The sequence below is a fragment of the Lynx rufus genome, unplaced genomic scaffold (genome assembly GCF_022079265.1).
Source record: "Lynx rufus isolate CCGP_SWC_20201006 ecotype Redwood Valley unplaced genomic scaffold, mLynRuf1.p SCAF_2, whole genome shotgun sequence".
Classification (NCBI taxonomy): Eukaryota; Metazoa; Chordata; class Mammalia; order Carnivora; family Felidae; genus Lynx; species Lynx rufus.
Genome location: NW_025814834.1, coordinates 136,878,394 through 136,893,345, shown reverse-complemented (window position 1 = coordinate 136,893,345; position 14,952 = coordinate 136,878,394). Strand labels below are relative to the sequence as shown.

Here is a 14,952-nt window from a genome sequence, read left to right as displayed (position 1 = left end):
TACACACCAGGCATACACACCACACAGTCACACATAAAACATACCCAACACACACACCACACATATACCACACATAGAGTAGACACAAACACAAATACTGCACTTACAACACTCACACCCTGCATACACCACCACACACAAAAAAACACTTCATACATACCCAACACACACACCATACACATTACACATACTAACATACTCCACACACACAACACTCACAAAATGCATAAACCACATACCAACTCAAGACATATACCACATTATTGTCATATAAAGATCACACATTTAACACACACACATCACACAATAACACCACACATTCACAACATACACGCTAAAAAAAATCATGGAAACATTAACCAAAAGAGAGCTGGGAATGGCTGTATTAATATCAGACTAAATTAGTTGTATTAATATCAGACTAAATTGACTTTAGGATGATAGCACATATATAATCCAAACTTTTGTTGTGGAAGTTTGTCAAAAGCTTTTTGAAATTGAAGTGTTTTTCTTCTTTATCCATATATTTGCTCCTACAAGTTCTAAGAAAACATAAGGTTTTAGTGCCACTTATATAAACACATCCTTCTATTAAATCATGCTTCCTATATATTCAAATTTCTATTCTCTGTGTGTGGCACAGAATTCTGCTTTTTAGCATTTTACAAACTACATTAAAATATAGATTTTTTCCCTTGAGTTGAGATTTATAGATTTAAAAAAAAATTTTTTTTAATGTTTATTTTGAGGAAGAGAGAGACAGAGTGCAAGCAGGGGAGCAGCAGAGAGAGAGGGAGACACAGAATCCGGAGCAGGCTCCAGGCTCTGAGGTGTCAGCATAGAGCCTGACACGGGGCATAGAGCCATGAACCATGAGATCATGACCTGAGCCAAAGTTGGATGCTTAACTGACTGAGCCACCCAGGTGCCCCGAGGTTTATAGATATTAAGCTAGAGAAAAAGCACACAGAATTCAAGACAGCTGTTAATATTTCTTAAAGAACTTGTAGAGGTGCCTGGGTGGCTCAGTTGGTTAAGCATCCAACTTCGGCCCAGGTCATGATCTCATGGTTCATGAGTTAGAGCCCTACATTGGGCTCTGAGCTCACAGTGCAAAGTCAGCCTAGGATTCTCTCTCTCCCCATCTCTCTCTCTGCCCTTTCCCCACTTGTGTGCGTGCTCTCTCTCTCTCTCAAAATAAAGGAATAAACTTAAAAAAAAAAAGGAACAGTCTGAAAAACTTTAATCAAATATGTGTTTTTAATTTAATGAACTATTAATTTTCATTAGGAGTGAAATTATCTCCGTTTCCAAAACCCTAAAACCTTATTTCAAGTAAATAACTCTAGAGATTTAATAAGAGGTAGAAATTAAGAAATGTGAAAAAATATCTACAATCTACAAAGACTAGTCTTGGTCTTAGAACATATCAGTAACTTAAATGTACATAACACTTCGCAGATTTTAAAGGCATTTTCTTTTTTTTTTTAATTTTTTTTTTCAACGTTTATTTATTTTTGGGACAGAGAGAGACAGAGCATGAACGGGGGAGGGGCAGAGAGAGAGGGAGACACAGAATCGGAAACAGGCTCCAGGCTCTGAGCCATCAGCCCAGAGCCCGACGCGGGGCTCGAACTCACGGACCGCGAGATCGTGACCTGGCTGAAGTCGGACGCTTAACCGACTGCGCCACCCAGGCGCCCCAAAGGCATTTTCTATACATTGCATTATTTGATTCTTTCAAGAACCCTTGCCAGATGGCAGAGTAAGTACCGTTACTCCCATTTTACACATTAAGAATCAATGGCTCAGCAAAGACAAAGTAAGTCCCAGGCAAGATGGCTAATAAGTTTCAGAGTTGGGCTCTTCTGATTCGAGGTCCATTGGCATTTCCTAAATCTCACAGTGCCACTAGAGACATAACTGTAAGGCACAATTATGTTCTTCTCCTTTTGTAATTTACAAAGCAATAATAGGGAGAGCTACAGAGAAAGAATGTTCAGGTGGCTGAATCAGATTCTTAAGGGGATCTTCAATAGTATAAGACTATGGGGAGAGACTATCTATTCATCTTAACTGCTACTTCTAGATACCTTTAAAAATCCATTCCCTACCAAGAAGTGTTTCTTTTTTTCTAAAAAGTGAAAGAAGGTAAAGAGGTAGAAGGAGGACTAAGGCAGTAGAGGATTTTTACTTCTGTTTCAAGCCTTTTTCTGAAAAATCTTTAGCCTTTTCAAAAATTATTTAAAAAAAATTTTTTTTAATGTTTATTTTTTTGAGAAAGAGTGCGAGTGCAGAGGGGCAGAGAGAGAGGGAGACACAGTATCTAAAGCAGGCTCCAGGTTCCAAGCTGTCAGCACAGAGCCCAATGTGAGGCTTGAACTCACAAACCGCGAGATCATGACCTGATCTGAAGGTGAATGCTTAACGGATTAAGCCACCCAGGTGCCCCCCAAAACTACTTTTTGATTAATACTTTTTGGTATTAAATTTGAACCTATTCTAAAAATGTAGGCAAACTGTCAGAGAATGGTGAGTCAAACGTACTTGCATTCTTACTGAGGTCATTTCCAGTACAGTAAGGAGAGCTTAGCTTATATTATGATTTTAAAATAGTCTGCAAATTAATAATAAGTTCATACACAAACGCCATTCAAAACACCTGGTCATATCAAGTTAACATCTGTTATAGGTTAATTTCTCTTTTTTAGCTGATGGGGCGCCTGGGTTGCTCAGTTAAGCGTCTGACTTTGGCTCAGGTTATGATCTCACTATCCCTGGGTTCAAGCCCCGCATCAGGCTCTGTGATGACATCTCAGAGCCTGGAGCTTGCTCTGGATTCTGTGTCTCCCTCTCTCTCTGTCCCTCCCCTGCTCACACTCTGTCTCTCTCTCTCAAAATAAATAAACATTAAGAAAAAAAATTTTTTTTTAATTCTCTTTTTTAGCTGAAGTGATGAGTGGGCAGTGAAAAAGTTTTTTAAAAGAAGAAAAAATAGGGGCATCTGGGTGGCTCAGTCAGTTAAGCGTCCAACTTTGGCCCAGGTCATGATCTCACAGTTCGTGAGTTCGAGCCCCACATCAGGCTCTGTGCTGACAGCTTGGAGCCTGGAGCCTGCTTCGGATTCTGTGTCTCCCTCTCTCTCTGCCCCTCTCCAGCTCATGCTCGCACTCTGTCTCTGTCAAAAATAAATAAACTTAAAAAAAAAAAGAAAGAAAAAAAAGAAAAAATAATTCTTAATAAATTACATCAAATAAAATATCCTGATGTATGATGAATTGTGTTAACAACATATTAGCAATACAAACTACCTTACTGCTTTAAAAAAGAAAAAAAAATCGTTAAGAAAGAAGTTTCTCAACTTAAATAACTCCCACTTATTTTGGCACACATTATTTTTACATTGACTGAAAATTTTTTTCAGAATAACTTACCATTCTTTAATAGTTACTTCTCTAATCCCTTCTCCAATGTCTGAGAGTTTGAATTGAACAACTTGTCCCTGCAGAGCTTCAAAGAAAAATGAAAAATGATCTCATTAAATACGTAATATACTTCTAATAGATGCTTTTATAGCTAAAATTAGAAAATATTCTCAAGCAGAAGCAGAAACAATTGCATTTCACAGATAAAAAAGTGTTTCATAATTTTTAAAAGCGTAATTGTCATTCATAACCATCAAAGATTTAAATAAAGTATTCAGTATCACAGACCTACTGATATTGTCACAGCACTTACATTTTCCAACTTCCAAAATAGTGTTCCTTTACAAGGGTATAGAAGGCCCAACTAGCTGGATAGCCTTGTTTTCTGTTATTAAACTATAATAATCACTAGTGTCCCACTCTTAGATCTCTTCTGACTTCATATAACTATTCTAATTTTTAGTGGCTAACGATCAGGCGTACACATCTAGAAAACCTGATGAAAAATTTCTCTGTCCACCATGTTCTGCCAACTTATCATTAAATTTCAGTCCTCTTGGGGCGCCTGGGTGGCGCAGTCGGTTAAGCGTCCGACTTCAGCCAGGTCACGATCTCGCCGTCTGTGGGTTCGAGCCCCGCGTCGGGCTCTGGGCTGATGGCTCAGAGCCTGGAGCCTGTTTCCGATTCTGTGTCTCCCTCTCTCTCTGTCCCTCCCCCGTTCATGCTCTGTCTCTCTCTGTCCCAAAAAAAAAAAAAAAAAAAAATTTCAGTCCTCTTTCCATTTTTCACCCCTTTTTGAATTTCTACCCCCCACTTGTGTAACAATTAAATACAAATGATACTTTATGGTAATTATTCCCAAGAGAAAGTATTTCTGGTCAACAACCTATGTTCCTCTCACTTTTCCACAGTAACACGTGACTCTGAATGGATTCCAGAGTGCTCCTCTAGGGGGCACCTGGGGGGCTCAGTCAGTTAAGCCTCTGGCTCTGGCTCTGGCTCAGGTCATGATCTGATAGGTCATGGGTTGGAGCCCTGTGTCAAGCTCTGCGCTGACAGCTCAGAGCCTGGAGCCTGCTTCAGATTCTGTCTCTGTCGCTCTTTGCCCCTCCCCACTTGCACTCTGTCTCTCTCTCTCTGTCTCAAATATAAGTAAACATTAAAAAATCTTTTTTAAAAAGTGCTCCTCGGGGCGCCTGGGTGGCGCAGTCGGTTAAGCGTCCGACTTCAGCCAGGTCACGATCTCGCGGTCCGTGAGTTCGAGCCCCGCGTCAGGCTCTGGGCTGATGGCTCAGAGCCTGGAGCCTGTTTCCGACTCTGTGTCTCCCTCTCTCTCTGCCCCTCCCCCGTTCATGCTCTGTCTCTCTCTGTCCCAAAAATAAATAAACGTTGAAAAAAAAAAAAAATTAAAAAAAAAAAAAAGTGCTCCTCTATCTTCAGACTGCTGTTAATTAAAATTGCTTATAAAACACACAACAAGCTGATTAAGGTAGTAAAACTTTCTTCAATAAATATGAGGAGTCAGTTAATGGTTAAGAAATACAAATACATTTCTGATATAGAGGTATTAGGTACCTCTTGTTTCCTCTCTATCTAGTAAGTTGGGTCCTCTCACAGCCTGCTGCTCGTAGTATAAACTGGAACCTCTCTGAAAAAATAGTTTGGTGTTAAGTGTCAAAAGCTTAAAGAAAAAAAAAAAGAGGGGGCGCCTGGATGGCTCAGTTGGTTAAGTGTCCAACTTGGGCTCAGGTCATGATCTCACGGTTCACAAGTTCAAGCCCTGCATTGGTCTCTGTGCTGACAGCTCAGAGCCTGGAGCCTGCTTCAGATTCTGTCTCTGTCGCTCTTTGCCCCTCCCCACTTGCACTCTGTCTCTCTCTCTCTGTCTCAAATATAAGTAAACATTAAAAAATCTTTTTTAAAAAGTGCTCCTCGGGGCGCCTGGGTGGCGCAGTCGGTTAAGCGTCCGACTTCAGCCAGGTCACGATCTCGCGGTCCGTGAGTTCGAGCCCCGCGTCAGGCTCTGGGCTGATGGCTCAGAGCCTGGAGCCTGTTTCCGACTCTGTGTCTCCCTCTCTCTCTGCCCCTCCCCCGTTCATGCTCTGTCTCTCTCTGTCCCAAAAATAAATAAACGTTGAAAAAAAAAAAAATTAAAAAAAAAAAAAAGTGCTCCTCTATCTTCAGACTGCTGTTAATTAAAATTGCTTATAAAACACACAACAAGCTGATTAAGGTAGTAAAACTTTCTTCAATAAATATGAGGAGTCAGTTAATGGTTAAGAAATACAAATACATTTCTGATATAGAGGTATTAGGTACCTCTTGTTTCCTCTCTATCTAGTAAGTTGGGTCCTCTCACAGCCTGCTGCTCGTAGTATAAACTGGAACCTCTCTGAAAAAATAGTTTGGTGTTAAGTGTCAAAAGCTTAAAGAAAAAAAAAAAGAGGGGGCGCCTGGATGGCTCAGTTGGTTAAGTGTCCAACTTGGGCTCAGGTCATGATCTCACGGTTCACAAGTTCAAGCCCTGCATTGGTCTCTGTGCTGACAGCTCAGAGCTTGGAGCCTGCTTCAGATTCTGCGTCTCCCTCCCTCTCTGCCCCTCCTCCCCCACCCACCCCCCATCTCTCAAAAATAAATAAACATCAAAAAAAGGAAAGTCCTTCTCTTTGACTCAATAAGCAATTCTGCTTTTAAGACTTTTTCCCCCATGAGGAAACAATTAAGATAGGTACAAAAAGATTTATGCTCAATAATAGCTTTCATAGAGTTAAAATGAAGACTTGGAATATCAATCTAAGTCACCAAAAAATGACAAGTAAATACACTATGGTACTTCTATACAAAACAATATTATGCAAGGAACAACATGAGCAAGAAGAACATGGAAATATAGTGCACAGTATGGTTAGGGAATAACACACAGCTCCATATGGCTGAAGATAGTATATGTGGCAAGAAGTCAGTCCAGATTTAAAAGACTTTCTTCGTGGTGCCTGGATGGCTCATTTAGTTAAGCATCTGACTCGTTATTTCAGCTCAGGTCATGATCTCATGGTTTGTGAGATCTCTCTTTCTCCTCTGCGCACCACCCCCCCCCCCCCCCCCCCCGCTCACACATGCACTGTCTCTCTCAAAATAAATAAATAAACTTAAAAAAAAAAAAAAAAGACTTTCTTTGCCATGCCAAGGTGAGGTGTCTGGAATTTATCCTAAAGGTAATCAGGAGCCAGTTGTAAGTAAAATATGGTCATAAATTTTTTGCAGCTGCTCCCATAAGACATAGAGTCTGATTCACCACAACTTAAATCTATGCTGGCCTGTCACTTGCTTGGACAATAGAATATAGCAGAAATGAAGTTGTACAAATTCTGGAGCCTAGACCTCAAAGGACCTCGCAGCATCTTCTACCTTCTCCCTCTTGGAATACTACCTTGAGATCCCCGAGTAAGGAAGCCTTCTAGTCTACTGGAGGATGAAAGGCTATATGGAGAAGAAATGACAGGCCCCACCTGAAAACCAGCACCACTGTCAGACATGTATGTGAGACCATCTTAGACCTTCCAGCCCAGATGATTCTCCAGCTGAAGACAGCCATATTAGTGACTTCAGTGAAACCAGCAGAGGAAGCACCCAGGAAACCCTGAGAATACTGAGAAATCATAACTCATTGTTGCTTTAAGCCACGAAGTTGTAGACAGGGTTATTATTCAGGCATAATAAATCAATAGGGCATACCATCTGCGATTTCAGATCTGTAACCTGAGATCTGTAATTTTGGAAACAAATCTCTCTGGCAGGAATGTGGTGGATGGGGTTGGGGAAGGAGTGACAGACAAAGCAGTTAGGAGGCTACTACAGGTAAGAAACTGAAGTATGGAACTTAATATATTTATATATTTTCAAAGCTGTCTAAAAAAGAGAAGACAAATTTAAAAATCATGTAAGATGTAAAATTAATAGATTTAGGTAACCAATTTGATATGAAACAGGAATCAGGACGACTTCAGGTTTCTAGCTTGAATATTCATTTAGTGAGGGGATATAGGAAAAGAATATATATCCAGAGCACCAAAACAGTGCCTTGGCAGATAGTAGGTGATCAATAAATATCTGTGTTAAATGGATTTATTCTCACAACAATACAATGACTTAGATACTATGATTAATCCCATATTACAAATGATGAAATAGAAATTAAGTAACTTGGTTAAAGTTACACAGCTAGTAGGAGTTTCCACTTGAATGGCTTCTATCTTCTCTGAGAAGACAAAAGATCAACTTTTAAAATAAAAATCTGAGCCTGGATGGCTCAGTTGGTTGAGCGTCTGACTCTTGATTTCGGCTTAGGTCATGACCTCAGGGTTGTGAGATCAAGCCCCTTTTTGGGCTCCATACTGGGTGTGAAGCCTGCTTAAGATTCTCTCTCTGTCTCTGTCTCTGTCTCTCTCTCTTTCTCCCCCTTCCCCCCGCCTATGCCTCTCCCACACACATGTGTGTGCATGCACATGCTCTCTCTCAAAATAATAAAAATAAAAATAAAATAAATAAATAAATGTTTTTAAAAAGCGGTGAAGATAGGGTTTATTTATCTTTGGATGTTGTGAAAGATGATCTATAAAAGGCATGGAAAGACTGACTGATCTCAGGGGCTGGATCTGCCTGGAATTTCCCCAGTATTCATTGCTAGCACAGACTAAGGCACCAAGTATCTGTCAAAAGCTTAATGATATAACAAAAGTCTAGGGTTATCAAAGTTCTAAACAGAACATCAGGAAAAAAAAGTTTTAATGTACTTGCCAAATCTAATACCTAAAGCCTCAAATTCTTTACAGAGGGTAGAAAAACAGGACAAAGGTAATTAAATGGTAAAAGTCAGGGATCTTTCTACTCAGAAGCACCTTGGGCTGGTTTTATCACACAATCTTAACACAACAGACTGAGGTAAGTGTTCCATCCAACCAACAATATAGTGACAATACAAGGATACAATCTGTTAAGTCAACAATTTACCTGGCTATTGCACTTAGCTGAGTCAGATGACAAAGAACAGGTGGCCCAAGACAATCCATTCCCCACATTTGAAGACACAAGCATTAAGGGAAAGATGTGAAAGGGGTGAGGGGGCACAAAAAAAAAAAAAAAAGAAGAAGAAAAGGACAGATTCGGGGAGAGCAAGGAGGCTCAGGCTAGACAGAAAAGGTTAACTTTTTTTTTACTTTGGTAAGTTTTCAATTACTTTTTAAAAAGTTCTGGGTAAGATACAAAACCTTATTTCATATGGGCTATTTTGAGATCATACTTACCAGCAGTTGTTTTCAGCAACTGATGTGGATGACTATACTTGAATGAAGGATAACCAAAGAAACACACATATTTTGGCTTCAAAACATGAACATTACTACAGGTTTGAAAGTAGCGAACACAAATCTAAAGATGAGAAAACAAAAAAGTAAAAGCTTTTATGAATGTTTTCGATGGCTTTTCTCTGTAAGTATATATTCAGTTTCAAGTTTATTCTAAAGGTAGAACAGTCATTATCAAAATACAAACAATATGAAAGTATCTAGGCCAAAATCTGAACTGGCCAAAACCTGGTGTCAGGGACAGTCAAGTTTATTAAGATAGGTTATTTTTTAAGTACTGTATGTCTGTTCGAGAAATCAAAGGAATTTAAACCCCGGAACCCAAAGAACATTTTGTTGTTCTTTTATTTAGTAAAATTATATCCCTGGAGTCAGATTTATTTATGTGCTTATGATCCTTGCCTAAAATTTCTTATAAAAGTAAAGAAATTTTAACATATTCTGTACAAAGTACAGTTGAGTCAGTAAAGACTTCCTAAAATAAAACTTAAAGAATTCAAAACTGACTTTTAGTATCTAAAGACACTGAAAAACATATGTAGTGCTGTATGGAAAGGTTTTCTTACTGGAATTTATGGATGACTCTTTAGATGCAACTATTTTATAGAATATCTTAGAATAATGCATGACAATATATAATAGAAATAAGTGTGCCTGAATCTATTTGACTTGATATCTTAAAACCTAGGTGTTTGAAATGTAGACTATTTTATTTTGAAAGTTAATATTTCAATGTTATTAATACCTGGTTAACTATATCACACTTTTAAATGTAATGTATAGAAATTTTTAACCTCCTTAATGTATCTGAGAATACTGTCATGTATTTTAAATTTTTTTATTAATGTAGGAGAGAGTTACTTTTACTTAAAAAAATTACTTTATTATCATGTACTTTATATTTTAGTGATTAGCCCTTAAAATTTTTAAATTTGTAATACATATATGTTATGTATTGTAGCCATATTATAATATGTATTTATAAATAAGAATTTTGTTCTTTTTTCTGACAGCAAATAATATAAAAACAAATATTTGGTTTACTAATAGGAATAATATATTTAAATTATTATGTGATATTTCACCTTAATTTCCAAGATGCTACTCATTTCTGAAGGCAAAGAAAAACTAAAGATCCCCTTCCTAAAACACAAATGCATCTTAGTTTTACTTTAAGAGCTAATCCAAAAGCAACTAATCTTTATAATATCTATATTTTATTCTTATTAAAATTAACATTGAATTAACATTCAAACCTAACTGAAATTGATAGCTTAAAACATAGCAGATAGTGAAAGAATGCTCTTTTCCAAACCCCCATTTTCTATGTCCATACTTTCTACTTCAACTCCCATAACCGTGGCTCTTGGTCAACAACAAAATCAAAATTAAATCAATTTAATTTTGGGCGAGTAAATGGATGTTTTGAATTATACAGGTTCACCTTGATTTAAAAAAAAATAGTTCTGGGGCGCCTGGGTGGCGCAGTCAGTTAAGCGTCCGACTTCAGCCAGGTCACGATCTCGCCGCCCGTGAGTTCGAGCCCCGCGTCGGGCTCTGGGCTGATGGCTCAGAGCCTGGAGCCTGTTTCCGATTCTGTGTCTCCCTCTTTCTCTGCCCCTCCCCCGTTCATGCTCTGTCTCTCTCTGTCCCAAAAATAAATAAACGTTGAAAAAAAAAATTTTTTTTTTAAAAAATAGTTCTTTTAAAAATAACCTTTGAAAGAAAATTAGACTATTAGAAGGTCCTACCTTCAACAACACAAGTTTTATTGAAGAACTACTAATCAGGCAAAGGAGGGACAAACTACCAAACGTTTACTGAATGCCTACTATGTGCTGGGTACTTTACAGGTCTTTAAATGCATCACCTTCCTTTTATCTCATAGTTATCTTCTGGAATAGGCACATAGCCCTCTTTAACACATGAGAAACGAATGATCAGAGAGGTAAAGTGATTTGTCCAAGGTCCTATAGCAAACAAATGGCAAAATTCAGCTCTGAAACCAAGTAAATTTGACTCCAAAGCCGAGGCTCTTTCTATCACACATTGTAACACACTGTTATACGTGGGAGAAATAATCTCTGCTTTGAACTTATAACTTAGCTGAAACAACACACACACACACTTGCATGGGCATGTATGCTCTTGTTTTTTGTAGTAAGTATTGGCAGCAGGTGTTAGAAGAGTTTAAGAATAGAGTCTTTTGTGTTTTGTTTTGATTTTTCAAGTTGGTTTGACCTAGGAAGGCTTCTTGGAGGAAGAGTTGAAGTGGACCTTGCATCATAAGTATTAATAAATAAAGAGCAGAAATGCACTTTAAGGCAGAGGAAACAGCATAAAGAAAGGAACTGCCGCAGGAACTTGTCTCCCGGGGCAGAATGGCTTGACCAAACTTATAAAAGGGAGCAGCGTAAGTGGCTCAAGGACCAAATTACTGATGACTGTAAATGTCAGGATAAGGAGTTTGAACTCATACACTATAGGTTATTGAAGAAAAAGAACTAAGAAATTAATCTAGTTGCAGCTTATTGATTAGATTATAACAGGTAAAGCCAAGTAAGAGAGGAAAAAGAAAGTAGAATAGTATTTGAGGCATGAAAGAACAGCCTCCTGAAGTGATTTACAGTGGAAAAAGAGAAAGCAACGTAAGTGCAACAGGCATTATGCGATAAGTAGCAACTAAATGGATTAAGAGAAGGCTAAAAAACATTAGTGAAGCTGAATGGAAAGATAAAAACGCAATAGGAGGGAGAAAGAGAAAAAATAGTTTTTCAAGCTGAAAAAGACATTTTTCCTGGAAACAAAATATAAAAAAAATAGGAGATGAAACAAAGGTTTAGCAGATTCAAGTAAGGAAATAAATAAAGTTGTTTATTGAGCAGTTGTTGAGCACTCCCAAAAACAGGGATTGTGCTGGGCTTGGGAATTCAAAGCTAAGTAGGCTACAGAATATAGTCCTTGAATTCAAGTTGCTTCATTACAGGAAGACAGATAAAATAGAAAAATTCAGGGTTAATTCAGTATAGGTTAATCACGAGTCAAATGCATGATGCATAGGTAGATTAGAGAACAAAATAGATGTTAATTCCTTCTCTTATGGAAAGTACAGTCCACACCTTCAAAGATAAAGACAAGGACATAGGTGATTATGACATAGTGTTATAATAGGAGAAATAGAGTATTAAAGGAACACAAAGGAGGGAGAAAGTAAAGATCTAAGGGATGAGTAGGAGTAATCCAGGTGATGAGGTGTGTTAGCAGATGAGGCCATAGGGAAGGAAGGCAAGAGTCTTTAAAGCAGAGGAAATACACGTGCAAAGATCTGGAGTCTGGAGTCGAGAGAGAGCAGTGTGCTCAATTAACTTAAGTTCAATATAGTTCCAGTGTAGTTTAGTATAGGGTAAGGGTGAGGGAAGTGTCAGAGTGGGGGTTGGGATGGGTAAGTTTCAGCAAAAATGAAGCCAGAGAGATTTGGAAAGGTTCAGATCATAAATTGCCTCACAGTCTTTTAAATTTTGGACATTTTGCTTAGGGCAGTTTCAAGTGAGGAAATGACATTCTCAAATTTGTGTCTTACTTTTTAAGATCATCCTGGCTACACTATGGAGAATGGGTTGGAGAGCCACCAGATTGGAGGCAGAAAGTCCAATTAGTCCTTATCCTGGACGGACCAGGATAGCAGCAGTTGGGGCAAGGCGGAGAATTACAACTAAATTTGGGAGATTTACAGGCTAGAATCAAAAGAGAAACAGGTCTGAGAGTTTAGTTCTGGAACCTACAATCCGATGTGCCACTGAGGCATTACGGCAGAACTGTGATGCGGCTAAATGCTAGCTCCTTCAAGACTCGGGGTGTTAGCAGTGGCCATGTAACATAGTCCTGATCAATGAGTCTGAATGGTACCACCCCTTCCTCCTTCCTGCCCTGAGTACGAAGTTGTAGAAGCTCTCTTGTAACCATGAAAAAGGGCAAACTTGCTGAAATGACAACCTTGATAAATATGAGCCACTTAACCAATACCAGCTTCCATCTAACTTCGGGATGCATAGATACTTAATTTCCCATTTATTGGCTGGGTTTTTATTACTTGCAGCTGAAAAATACTTAATATGTAGGCAATTGGAGATTTCCAGGACAGTAGAATATATATGGGTCTGGAGTAGAGCTGGCTTGAAGACTGGGGAACTTTAGGAATCATCAGCACATACATGGCAACTAAATTCAAATAAGTGGCTGAAATAGTCCAGGAAGTGCCAAAAGTACTGAGGGCCAAAGTCAGAGCCTTTAGAAACACCAATACATATTTAAAAGTTGGGCAGGAAAACAGGAGATTGGGATGAAGTGGAAAACATATAGAAGAAAAATATTGGGAAGCTGTTGTTACAGAAGCCAAACAAGGAGAACTCTCAAAAGAGAGGCCAATACCTAGCAAGGTACAAATTTCAAGTTACACGGTATCCTCTGAGAACTCCTTTCAGACCCCCATCCCCCCTCCTATGTGTTCCTGTCACTCTATAATGTCCCATCATAGCACTTCTCAAGCTGTTATAATTGCTTGTTTGTGTCTCTCTCTCTCTTTCCTCTGTCTTCCACCACAAGGCTGTAATTAATCTGGGACCACAGGGGTCCTATTCATATTTGCATCCCTAGTGGCTGCACAGTACCTGGTACACAGCAGGCTCTTGACAAATTTTGTAAAATCGGGGTTTGATCACTGTAAGATCTTAGGGAAGAGGAGTCCCAGAAAGAAAGACCCTACGCAGATAGGATAAAACACTGTGATTACTAGGATGTTAGGTGTTTGGTGCTAAAGGGTTGTTGAAAGGGAGGAACTTCAGGTAAGATGGTGGTGGGTCGTAGCTCTGGTGATAAAAAGGTTGGAAAGATACGTGGCGCAGACACAACAGAGAAATACAGGTCCACAAAATAAAGCTTAAGCCTCTGCTCCTCGGAGGCAAGGGCCCATGGTGTTATGCTTTGCTTCATGGGTCTCTTCCTCTAGACTATAAATTCTCTGAGGCAGGGGTCGTGTTGTCAGTGTTTGGCAGAGTGGGTGTCCAATAAATGCTTAATGATATATATCTGCATATCCCCAGCACCTATCACAATGCCCAGCACCTAGACAGTGCTCAATAAAAGGCTAACGGGCGAAAGGCTAGATGAGCCTGGGTGTAGACAAAGCTGGAACGCGTCCGAGTGGCGAAAGAAGCATGGCCAGGTAAGGCTGGGAGTGGGTCTCCAGACCGGTCTGCTCACCACCTTCTCTGCCCTTCATTTAGCATACATCCTTTTACCTCTCCGTCACGCGTGCCCTTTCCGCGTCGCACTCGGAGGACAAAGTAACACACCTCCCCGGGAATACTCCCGACACATTATCCCTTCCTGAACTCAACTCAAACCAAACCGCTTACCAGCCGCCCAGCATTCCGGCTCCAGGTTCCCAGCACTCGCACTGCGGCCATCTTACCCGGAAATGACAAGTGCACCGCGGTTGTTAGACTTGTCTCGGAGGTTGTTAGACATGTCGACCTATCCGGAGCCGGGAAACGCACCTCCCCCTGGGCGGCCAATGGCGAGGGAAGGAACGAGCCTCCCACCGGACAGCCAACCAGGGGGCGGGGCGGGGCCTGAGATAAACACTAGGGGGTGGAGAGTCCCGCGTGGAGGTAAAAGAGCATGCTGGGGGGGAAAGAAGTGGGGATGAGTCAGCTCAAAGTTAATTTCAGGGACAAAGTTGGGCAAGGCATTGCTGTGCTTACCAACGATCATCTTTTGAGTCCATAAAGTGGAAATAGAATGTTAAGGGAACACAAAGGAAGGGCACTTGTCTGGAGAGAGTTATGGTGGAGGGATGAATTAGAAAATATCAGCTTTCAGCTTGTATTATAACCGCCTTGATTACAGAAAATGGGACATTTCTATACTCGGTGGCAAGGCTCTGTGCCACTAATTGAGTCACAAATCTATGCTGGAATACTATCTAGTGATTGATACTTCTTACTCCCACTGAGTGTTCTTGATTAATGAAATTGCTTTTTCAATGTCCCCCCCCCCCACACACACACAGAAGATAAAGTTTACCCTACTGTCTAAAATAAAGATACCAACACTATTTTTTCTTCTTAGAGAATGTTGTCAGATGCAGCTGCCCGGTGTACACA

At 39.7% G+C, this 14,952-nt stretch overlaps 1 protein-coding gene across 3 annotated transcripts in view; it reads right to left on the bottom strand.

Annotated features, from left to right (window-relative positions):
* Positions 1 to 14,288, bottom strand: part of DBT (dihydrolipoamide branched chain transacylase E2) — a 55,360-nt gene extending 41,072 nt beyond the window's left edge. For 2 of the 3 annotated variants that reach the window (XM_047084317.1, XM_047084318.1), the window contains exons 1-3: positions 14,203 to 14,288; positions 8,729 to 8,852; positions 3,435 to 3,510 (exon numbers count right to left, since the gene is read on the bottom strand). In XM_047084317.1, coding sequence (XP_046940273.1) covers positions 3,435 to 3,510; positions 8,729 to 8,852; positions 14,203 to 14,253 — 251 coding nt within the window. In that variant the 5' untranslated portion in view covers positions 14,254 to 14,288. Of the gene's footprint in view, positions 1 to 3,434; positions 3,511 to 3,738; positions 4,038 to 8,728; positions 8,853 to 14,202 lie in introns of those variants that run through there. The other variant, XM_047084320.1, reaches the window with a different exon arrangement.
* Between the last annotated feature and the right edge of the window lie 664 nt (positions 14,289 to 14,952).